The sequence below is a fragment of the Scyliorhinus canicula genome, chromosome 17, assembly GCF_902713615.1.
Source record: "Scyliorhinus canicula chromosome 17, sScyCan1.1, whole genome shotgun sequence".
NCBI lineage: Eukaryota > Metazoa > Chordata > Chondrichthyes > Carcharhiniformes > Scyliorhinidae > Scyliorhinus > Scyliorhinus canicula.
The window spans coordinates 77,232,483-77,243,618 of NC_052162.1; the positions used below are offsets into that span (position 1 = coordinate 77,232,483).

The window sequence follows — 11,136 nt, forward strand, 5'->3', positions numbered from 1 at the left end:
TTTCTGGTGGCTAAGATAAAATAGCACCTGTTCTCAGTTCCTAGTCAACAATGCACATGTCTAGGTACCAAGGAGTGCATGAGGGGAACTTGATGGCAGTTTCAACATCACCACCCCGCCCAAGCCCCCATCTCACCCATTCAATATTTCTCCTCCATTCACCAGGCCTTTCCTGTTCCTGCCATGGAACTTTGGCTAGGTTTCAAGAGATTAGCAGAGGTATGGCATCAACTCGATTCACAACTTGTGATAGTCCTCCAACATACCACCAATATATTTTTAAAAGATGAAGCATGCATGCATTACTCATGCTGCTATGATACCGTGCAACATAATGTACTGCACTACAGCAACTAACTATATTGCCTGGAGGGAAAAGTCACCAGTTAGTCGGAATGGGGGGGGATGATAAAATCCTGGCTTCCTTCTGCAGAAGAAATCTGCAATTTTCAAATTTAAATAAAATGAACAAGAGCTTGGCATTACAAATGAAAATTCAAATCGCTTTAATTCCTGTGCAGTTCTTGAACATTTTCTCAAGCGAATTACACAGCAAAGTAAATGCTATCAAGTGGCTAAAGAGTGAGCTTGTGGAAAATATGTGGCCCAGGCAATAGGGGTCGCACAACGTCACAGGATGTAAAATCAATGCTGCCTTCTTTTTTAGCTATTGTGATTACAGTGATCGTGGCGGATCAAGAGAAAATGGGCTAAGTAGCTCACAGCAAAGCAGCTGCTGGGGCCAGACAAGGCTGAGTTCCATTGACTCGCTCCAGTCTTATGTACGCTGGTGTTTTGTTTGTGTCAAGTGTAGAACCTCTGATGGTAATTCAAACATTGTTTTGAGTTGGAAGTGGGGGGGGGGGGGGGGGGGGGGGGGGGGGATGTTGGTGGAGGTAGAATGGTCGATGATATGTGTGGGAGCATTCAACCAAATCATGACTCTTGATATCCAATGATATTAACTTACAAGAATGAACTTTGTGTTAGAAAACTCAAATTGTAGCACTCTATTTGTTGGATCTAAAGTCCTGATTATGCAGCTAATCTTTTGAGAATGGCTGTAGCTCTATTTTCCCCATTCATTTCATCACAGGACACATCAAATTAAGTATATTTTATGGATCAGTGAACTTATTTAATTTTCCTTTCTCATACTTAAACATTAGAATTTTATTTTAGATTATTTTTGTAAATTTGATACTCAGAAGTGTTGAATCGTTCCTTTGCACAGATCATATTTATTGCACTCAGCAAGTCTTTTTTCTGCCCACTGAATAATTTGAGTTGTCCATCAATTATTTAACTGACACACACAACTGACACGTTGTCTGCATGTTAAGGGTAAAAGAGAACAATTAGACTCCAGTTAGAATTAAGGTGCAATTTGGGACATTTTTTGGGAAAGGGAGAACTATCCACTGCCTTCTAAACACCATCAACACTCTCGCTCTAGTTCAAACCTTCCTCGGGCAATCCGGCTGCAGAACCATACATTTTTGCCGGTTGTAATTCTGCACTCAGCAATTTATGTAGCACTGGGAATGAATTTCAAGTATTTTGATTGTCAGCACGCACCAGTTGGAGGACCAGTGGCAAACGCGCCCTCTTTTTTTGGATTACAAATCAGAGTAATTTGTAAGACCATCAGTCCAGGAAATATATTGTTCACAATAGCTTTTAGTGAGTTAAATGACTCAATACCAATAAGAGCTGTTGCAAATACAGGGAAGAAGCATTGCTTTCATTTTTAACAAAGCATCTCAATTTATTTTTGCCAAAATATTTATAATGCTTGTTATTAATATTCCTCTCCAGTTTTGTTTGATGCCATATTTGCTTTGTTTCTATTTCTGCTTATATTTATTTTCTACTTCCTTTTATTTCTGTTTTCATGTTCCTGGATTTGCCTTGTTTTTCAATTTAACTTTTCGAAAGGTCCCAACAACTTTTCAAAAATCACTCTTGCTTTCTATTTTCCTATTGACAATGGAGCATGAAACAAGCCCTCGCGTTATCAAATTTAGAAATGTCTTCCCCGTCTGAACTCCTTTCATTCCTACAACTGTCTGATTTTCTATTTTTGTCAGCTCGTGATGTTCATTTTACTTAATGAATTGACTTTTCTCCTTACATTTAACTCATGTTAGCCTCTCCTTTGCTTTTTTTATGATTCATTTTAAAGTACTTATTATTCACATTCATAACTCAACATGTATTGCAGAATGCGCTGAAGTGCAAACCAGTGGATTGAAGCACCTCAAAATGTCCCAAGGGTTTTCTACCCCATGCATGGCTGCCTCTTCAACCCCACCCCAACCCATTTACACAGCCCATTATGACAAGAAGCAGAGCAATTGCTTCTTAGGTATGGAGTGTCATGTTAATTAGTTCTGTAAAGTCAACCACTCATTCCATTGTTTCATTGACACGGGCTGCAAACCCATTTTCATACCCACAAAACCAAACTGACAGTTGCAGTGTCACAATGCAGCTGGGTTTCTTTGCCTGCAATGATTTTGGAGTTAGAACTCTGGTAAAATTATGTGAAATGGGATGTAACTATTCACTCGTCCAACCATCCAGGATGGTACAGCAGAGAAGAATGCCATTCATGCCTGGACAAGCTCTTTAGTACAGCAATCCTGTTAACCCAATACCTCTGCTCATCACCCTAGAATATGTTTTTTTTGTCTTTCGAATGTTACTACTGAATCTGCGCCCACCACTCTCTCAGACAGTGCACCCCACACCACTGAATTAAAGGACATTTGTTCAATCAGATTGGCCAGCAGTCCTTGACAGCGCCACGAGTAACATTAGCAATTTTTTCCTATTATTCATTCATGGGATGTGGGCGTCGCAGGCTCAGCCAGCATTTATTGCCCATCCCTAATTGCCCTTGGAATGAGTGTCTTGCTGGGCCATGTCTGAGGTCATTTGAGGAGGGGCAACCACAAATTTGCCAAACTGTTTGAAAGAGAGGCTCAACTGGCGCTTTAACATTCCTCACCCACTCTAGGCTCTTGACAAATATCATGAGGCACTGGGTGGGGGTGGGGTGGTAGAAGCCCCCTCACACAATCGCACTGGTCACTTACAAGGCTCTAAAATGGCAAATGAAGTCAGGGTGGGCACTCACCTCTGGCAGGGGCATGCCATTGATGATAAGATCTGGCTGCTGTTGGGAGTTCTGGGTGCTGGTGAAGGTGTGATACACGTGGTTGCCAGTCGTGTTCCTCGAATTCTGACTCTCCACGTTTAAGAAGGTGGCCTCCGACCTGCGGCAGCCCAAGGGCAGAGTTTGCTGGTGGTAGTCGAAGTAGTTGAGGGAGGAGGTGAGCGAGGAGCAGCTGACCACGTTCATCTTGTCCGTCTCCTCCATGTCCCGGGGCACCAGGCGGATGTCGTTCTTGCTGATCTTGCCCTTCTTCTTGGGCTTCTTCTGCTGCCCGTACGAGTACTCGGCCACCCTGCAGTTGTACGTCCGGATCTCCTTGTTGTCCCGCTTGCACTTGACGGCCACGAAGATCATGGTGACGAAGAGGATGGCGGCGATGGAGCCCAGGGCGATGATGAAGACCAGCGACAGGTTGAGGGAGCCGGCCGACTCGCGGGCGTCCAGGGCCGGCGACAGGTACACGACGACCAGGGCGGTGGAGGAGAGGGCGGGCTTGCCGTGGTCCTGGGCCACCACCACCAGCTCGTAGCTGGCCTGGGGAGCGGCGGCGGAGGAGGCCTGGTCGCCGAAGCCGCGGCTGGTGCGGATCTCGCCCGTGGTCTGGTCCATGTGGAAGAGGCCGCGGGCGCCCTCGGCGATCTGGTAGGTCAGGCGGCCGTTGTCGCCCTCGTCGTAGTCGTCCGCCTTGACGGCGGCCACCAGCGAGCCGGCGGCGGCGCTGCGCGGGATGTAGACCTCGGCCGTGCCGTTGACCAGCGGCGGCGCGGTGATGACCGGCACGTTGTCGTTGACGTCGAGCACCACCACGCGCACCGTGCTGTTGCCCTCCAGCGCCGGGCTGCCGCCGTCCTTGGCCACCACGCGGAACTCGAAGGCGCGCGTCTGCTCGTGGTTGAAGGAGCGCAGCGCGTACACGTCGCCCGAGGTGGGGTTGATGGACACGTAGGTGAAGACGGGCATGTCCTTGACCTGCGACGGCACGATGCGGTACGACACGCTGCCGTTGAGGCCCAGGTCGCGGTCGCGGGCCGAGACGGAGAGCAGGTGCGAGCCCGGCGTGTTGTTCTCCTGCACCACCACCTGGTAGAAGGGCTTGGAGAAGACCGGCGGGTTGTCGTTCTCGTCCGCCACCCGCACCGTGAACGAGCGGGTGGCCTGCAGCGAGGGCGAGCCGCCGTCCTTGGCCAGGATGGTCAGGTTGTAGAGGTCGCGCCGCTCGCGGTCCAGCCGGCCGTCCACCAGCACGGTGTAGAAGCTCTCGTACTCCTGCAGCTTGAAGGGCACGTCGCCCAGCAGCCGGCACTGCACGCGGCCGTTGGGGCCCGAGTCGTGGTCGGACACCCGCACCAGGCCGATCACGTAGCCGGGCGGCGCCGCCTCGCTCACCTCCACCGTCTCGCTGCTGACCGAGAAGAGGGTGATGACCGGCACGTTGTCGTTCACGTCCACCACGTTGACCGTCACCTTGCAGTGGGCCGGGATGGAGTTGGGGCCCAGGTCCTTGGCCTGCACGTCCAGCTCGTACACGCTGCCCTCCTCGTAGTCGATGAGCCCCTTGACGGTGATAGCCCCCGTCCGCGGGTCCAGCTGGAACAGCTCCCGCGTCCCGTCCGGCACGTAGCTGTTGAAGGAGTACACCACCTGGCCGTTCGTCCCCTCGTCCGGGTCGGACGCCTTCAGGTGGATGACCAACGAGTTGGCGGGCGCGTTCTCCAGCACGTTGACCGTGTAGGCGCTCTGCTCGAACACCGGGTAGTTGTCGTTCGAGTCGATCACCCTGATGTTGAGCTGGGCTGTGCCCGCGTTGGGGGGCTCGCCGCCGTCCAGCGCGGTGATCAGGAGGCTGTAGTGCGACTGCAGCTCGCGGTCCAGCGGCCTCTCCACCACCAGCTCGGCGAAACGCGAGCCGTCGCCCCGGCTCTTGATCTCCAGGCCGAACAGGTCGTTGGGGGTGATCTGGTAGGTCTGCACCCCGAACTCCCCGGCGTCCGGGTCGTACGCGCTCTCCAGCGGGATCCTGGTGCCCGGGCTGGCGGTCTCCGAGATCTCCAGGTCGATCTGCTCGGTGGGGAAGCTGGGCGAGTTGTCGTTCAGGTCCAGGATCTCCACTTTGATCACGTAGATCTCCATGGAGTTGACCATCTCCTCCAGGGAGATCAGGCACTTGGGGCTCTGCCTGCACAGCAGGTCCCGGTCGATCTTCTGCTTGGTCACCAGTAATCCGGTCAGGGGGTTGATCTCCACCAGATGCGGCGCCGAGTTGGACAAGACGCGGAAAAGAGGCACGGTCTGCTCCCAAGTTGAGAAGCCGGCGTCTTTCGCGATGTTGCCGATCACCGTCCCCGCTCTTTCCTCCTCCATCACCGAGTATTTCAAATTAGTCACGGCGCCAGCCCGAGCCCACAGGAGCAGGGCGAGCAGCAGCAGCACATCCATCCCGGCTCGGTACCTGTTGATTTCTCGATTCATTGCAAGCGAACCCTAGGACATGGTGGGAGCGAACGGGGCTCAAAATCCCTCACTGCCCTGTTGCAAAGTGCAAGAACGGCCGCAACGAAATCAACGCACACTCGGTTTCACCTCGCGAAGATGAAGTCTTCTCAGGGAATGAAGCCGGGTCGTGAGGTTTCCCGTTGCAAAGCTGCAGCATTGGACTGGTTGCTCTCCACCGAAACCCTATTGCTCTTCCCACAGCACTTAGTTCAGCACTCAAGCATGTCGAGATCCGCAGATCTTACAAAGAGATTGTGTGCTGCGGCAGGAGGGTTAATTTGGATTCAGATTCCAGCCTGCGCTCTTTTTTTCCCACACTCCCTCCGATGGAAGTTTATTTTGAAAGCACACACTTGTGCATCTTGACGGCGTGGTCTTGGAGGTGGAAGTCGGTGCTGCAGCAGCTCCGCTCTCACAGTCCTGCCATTGCAAAGTGCAATTGAGCAGTGGCGACTCTGCTTGGCGCGCCTCAGTCCCGGGACCAGCTTTCCCTGCAGCCAATGAGAGCCAAGTGCAAGGATTGATCGGCAGCTGCAAATTGACAAGTTCTTTTGAACAATTTCAGGAGCTACAGGGGATGAGCGACCACTCCTGTGATCCCAGCTCGAGAGGTGGAGCTTGGAAAATGTGTGTGTTTGATGAGAGGAGTGTGGGAGTTTGAGTGTGTATGTGCGTGAATGTCGGAGTTTGAATGTGTGATCGTGTGCATGTGTGTGAGGGGTATTGGCATGTGTCTGACAGTGTGTGTAAGAGAGTGAGAGGGTCTGTATGGGAGATTTGTGTTTAATTGTGTGTGTGAGGAATGTTGGCGCGGGTGTGATAGAGAGTACCTGCGTGGGAGTTTGTGTGATTATATGTGAGGACTGTTGCAGTGCGTGTATGTGAGAGTGTCTGTGGGAATTTGTGTGTGAGGAGTGTCGGACTGTTTATGTATGTATGTGAGAAGTGTTGGGAATGCGTGTGTCAGAGAGAGGAGTGTTGGAGTGTGTGTATGAGGAGTGTTGGAGTGTGTGTATGAGAAGTGTTGGAGTGTGTGTTTGAGAGTGTTAGAATATGTGTGTATATGAGGAGTGTTGGAGTGTGTGTATGAGGAGTATTGAAGTGTGTTTGAGAAGTGTTAGAATATGTGTGTATATGAGGAATGTTAGAATATATATGTGTGAGAGTATGCGTTTGTGTGTGTTGGGAGTGTTTAGGTGTGTATGTAGCAGTGTCTGTGTGAGGGTGTGTCAAATAAATCCAGTTGTAAATAGCTTGCAAATTGAACAATTGTTTTGTCCATTTTTCAAATGGCGGTTTAAAAGCTATTCCTTTTTTGTTACATTTTGACAAGAAAGCAAATGGAAACACTGCTCGGCTTCTTTGAAAAGACTTTGCAGTTTCATTAAAAAGGCTGGGAAGTGGGAGATTAACATGGATGTAATTTGAAGAATCATTCTGTGTGCACCAGCATAATTGTTATTGTGTTTAAATACCGTAATTATAGCAGAGCAGAGGCGGTATCTATTTGTGTCATATAATCACCTCCCGTGCTGCAGAAATTCCATTTCATTGGACATCAGAGAGATTTAACGTAGACATCTCCGAACTTAAAATCACAGTAAATGAGAGCATTTGTTCTGTTTCAGGAAGAAAGCCTTTGGGTTTTTTTTTTGGGGGGGGGGGGGGGGGGAGGTTGGTGTTGGGAGGTAAGTGTATTTAGATCTTACCCCCACTCACATTCGAGAAAAAAAATCAATCAGTTTGCTGCTTTTGCAGAAAGAGATCAGCTCCATGCAGACAGCGCTTTGTTTTAAAGTCGCCAGAGAGCCGCATTTAGGATCCGCCGACAGAAATGACAAGATTCAATTTCAATAAAATCCCAACCAATGGTTGACTTTGTACCCGCCAGTTGGGTTACAACTGAAATGAGTCAGCGATATGCTTTTATTTTGTTGTTGTTTCTATTTCCTTTGCACGAATCCAATGAGTTTATTCGAATTGATAACACATACATGAAGTTCTTTTGATGGTATTTGTTTTGTGGTCGACTCTGTCGGGACTGGTTGATCAATACAGCTGGAGTGGCGCCTGTAATATTTGATTGAGTACCAGAATACAGTCTGAATGGGATTTCGTGCCATTAGAACTCCCCCAGGTAAATTGAAATGGAGGAACGGTTCAGGTAAAATTATTAACGTTGTGATCGGAGCTCCTCATATTAAATCGTTCAGCGAGAAGACAACAGCGAGTCAGCCGAATCATGTTACCCCGGGGGAAACTAAATAGGATGTCTATGTTTCGCTGTCTTTCGCAGCTAAATAATAGCAGATTCAGATCCAAGCCCGATTTCATTACTTTCTGTTACTGCAAAACCACTGGGCGGATCGAAGCAAGGGCTGTTACATTAAAAGGGCAAACTCCCTCCTGCGTGCCAGCTCCTCAGAACACCTTTGATCGTCCACCAACCTTCCTGAGAGAGAAAAAAACTACAACCCTTCAAGTGTCGCAGTGAGGTGTGTCACCGCCCCCCACTACCACCCACCGCAAACCTCGTCCCTTCCACACTTTCAGCACACAGCAATGTTCGTAAATGTAGCGAGATTACACAAAGTATCCCCCATGCAATGCGAAAATGGCATTTTCTAGTTAGTCGAACAAGGAGCAAATGCACACTTGTGAATGGAGATAGCCCCCCCCCCCCCACTGTCAAACAGCAAAGTGCACTGTGACCAGGGAGGACAGTGCGAGTGCTGCTGGCTGAACCGCCACTCGCCATGCAGGATATGTCACAGAACCTTCCCTGCTCGGGGATGTGTTTAAGTTAAATCTTCGTGATTTGTAACAAGTACTGGGGGGGGGGGGGGGGGGGGCGCAAAATAAATCGTCCTCTCCTTGTCCAGTGACATTTCGTTGCACTCATGTGGGTTGTGCTGGCTGATAGATCTGTGTGAAAAGTGAGGAGGACATTGCTCCCTTACTTGCTCGGGGGGAGGGGGGACTGTCTTCGGTTTTAACTGTTGAGACTCATGTCTGTACAACCAGTCTCGTCTCATCTTTATTTTCCACCACTGTGTTGACTTCCGCGAAATGAAGAATACACTTAATCACTCTACACATTCCGTGTAATCGATAGGTACAGGGTGGGGGGAGACTCCTTTATTAGTTCACCCAGGTCTGAAGCACTGGGGGAAGAGCTGGAGGAATGAACCTCACGAGTGCCACACAGTGGACACATTTAAATGGCTATATCTGGACCCGATCGAGGGGACCAATCGCAGGTGAACCCAAAATTAGCCCAACTGCCCATTTCGGATGTCCTCTCAGGCTTTCTGATGGATGTTTGTCAGGAGTCACGGCGATACATTGGCTCTCCTTTCCATGGACGCGGTCCGTCGCTATACGTTCGCAGTTGCGCGGACTCAGACGTGTAGATGTTATGTTTGAGCGCTTCCCTTGTTTTGCTTTACACTGCAGTGAAATTAAAGGCACAGTATGTGGTACTATGATAATGGTATGCCTCATATGCCAATGTAATCATTGTTTTCACTTGCAATTAAGGTGCTTGGTGGGCCCTAACAATGGGCTTAATTGTCAGATATCCTAATTTAAATAATGTACTTGTGTATTATATTCTCGTAAGGATGCGTACCATTTTTGTTGATGAATTGTGAGGCTAATGGGATTTTGTGACTAAGTTATTTAAGCATGTGAAATCATATCCCAGGCATTCTGGCTGACTTTGGAAGGCTGACTGGATTTGATGTGTTGGGGAAAATGAAGGTTGATATGTGTGTCAAGTTAACTAGAGTGAGGGTAAGGACTTGACTTCATGCTCACTGAAGCACACATTTACATGGCACACTCTGATGGAAAACACTGACTGACTCTTACCTCTGCATCTATGTTTGGGCAGGGATTTGGTACACACACAAAAAAAAACAAATTTAGAAAACATCTTGCCGAACTTAAATGCTGGAGACCCCAGAGTGACACTGCAGTGTCATCGACTGTTGTAAGATTGAGTTGAGTTAGAAAAAGTCTTCAGTTCCGAAAAAGAGTTATATTTAACTTGAATCACTAATTTCTGTTTCTCTCTCTCTCTCCTGCTGCCAGGCCAGCTGAGTTTTCTTTTTCCGGCACCTTCTGTTTTCATGTCTGGCTTTGGACAAGATTTCGGGCTCCCAAATGTTTAGATCAAGACACGAAGGCTGCAGTAGCCATAAACAGCAATCTTAAAACTGCTTAGAGACCAATGCACAAAAGCAGTCCTGGATATCTTGATAGTGCTGCAGGCAATAAGATTACTTTTTATTTTTGTAGGGTATGTGATAATAACATTTACAAAACATGAATATTTGCCTGCTTTCATTTTTCATGAGTCATGAAGAATGTATGCAAGCCTAATTTATACTAATGGGTTTTCAGTGAACATGCAATTCTTTTTGGGAAGAGTATAAATTAATCCTGGGCGTAGTCTCTAAAATTGGCTATTGCAGTGTGGAAAAGGCACTACCTGTAGTTTTATGCAAGAATTGAAATAAAGTACTCAACATGTTATTACAAAAATGATTTACTAGATTTACTATGTTACTCCGGGTTAAAATGTTTGAACAAGCAATGTTATTGCTGGCATGGGAGACCACCAGTGCTTCTGTACTGATTTGCCCATGCAGGTTATCTCTCCCCTTCTATTGTGATTTATACTGTATATTTTAATTGTGGTGTGGGTGCTAATTTCACGCACACAGGTCTTTTTCATTTAATGGGTATCCATCAGGTTCTTGTTTTTAGTTCTAGAGAAAGATGGATGCCAACTCTCTGTCCAAGAAAGAGAGAGATGCAAGATCACTTAATGTATAGTATCATAATGAGTGCTGATGCCATGAAAGTGAGGTTAAAATAAGCAACAATTTCCATTGATCTTCCAGCTGATCTGGAGGACGACCTTCACTGTTTCCAATGACATTGTTCCTGAGCTCTGCAAAGCCATTTCAATTTCCTCCTCAAAATATAAAAACAGGCCTCATGGTAGCATGGTGGTTAGCATCAATGCTTCACAGCTCCAGGGTCCCAGGTTCGATTCCCGGCTGGGTCACTGTCTGTGTGGAGTCTGCACGTCCTCCCCGTGTGTGCGTGGGTTTCCTCCGGGTGCTCCGGTTTCCTCCCACAGTCCAAAGATGTGCGGGTTAGGTGGATTGGCCATGTTGAATTGCCCGTAGTGTAAGGTTAATGGGGGGATTGTTGGGTTACGGGTATACGGGTTACGTGGGTTTAAGTGGGGTGATCATTGTTCGGCACAACATCGAGGGCCGAAGGGCCTGTTCTGTGCTGTACTGTTCTATGTTCTATGTTCTATGACTGTCTTGGTGGATCCAATGTTTCAACTAGTCTCCTCTTTGTGTTCCTTTGCCCCTTCTTGTATTCTCTCCTAACCTATATCCATGGCCCTTCTGATGCTGGCTGTCTCCATGATCATTTCA

General features: G+C 48.2%; 1 protein-coding gene and 1 long non-coding RNA gene across 3 annotated transcripts in view; one reads left to right on the plus strand and one right to left on the minus strand.

Moving 5' to 3' along the window:
* Positions 1 to 6,636, minus strand: part of pcdh19 (protocadherin 19) — a 142,427-nt gene extending 135,791 nt beyond the window's left edge. The window contains exon 1 of one of the 2 annotated variants that reach the window (XM_038774560.1): positions 3,143 to 6,636. In XM_038774560.1, coding sequence (XP_038630488.1) covers positions 3,143 to 5,650 — 2,508 coding nt within the window. In that variant the 5' untranslated portion in view covers positions 5,651 to 6,636. The remainder of the gene's footprint in view (positions 1 to 3,142) is intronic. The other variant, XM_038774558.1, reaches the window with a different exon arrangement.
* A 753-nt stretch (positions 6,637 to 7,389) lies between these two features.
* LOC119952130 lies at positions 7,390 to 10,222 on the plus strand. Its single transcript, XR_005457772.1, has 2 exons — positions 7,390 to 7,811; positions 9,770 to 10,222. It is a non-coding gene; the product is annotated as an uncharacterized LOC119952130 (long non-coding RNA).
* The last annotated feature ends 914 nt before the right edge of the window (positions 10,223 to 11,136 follow it).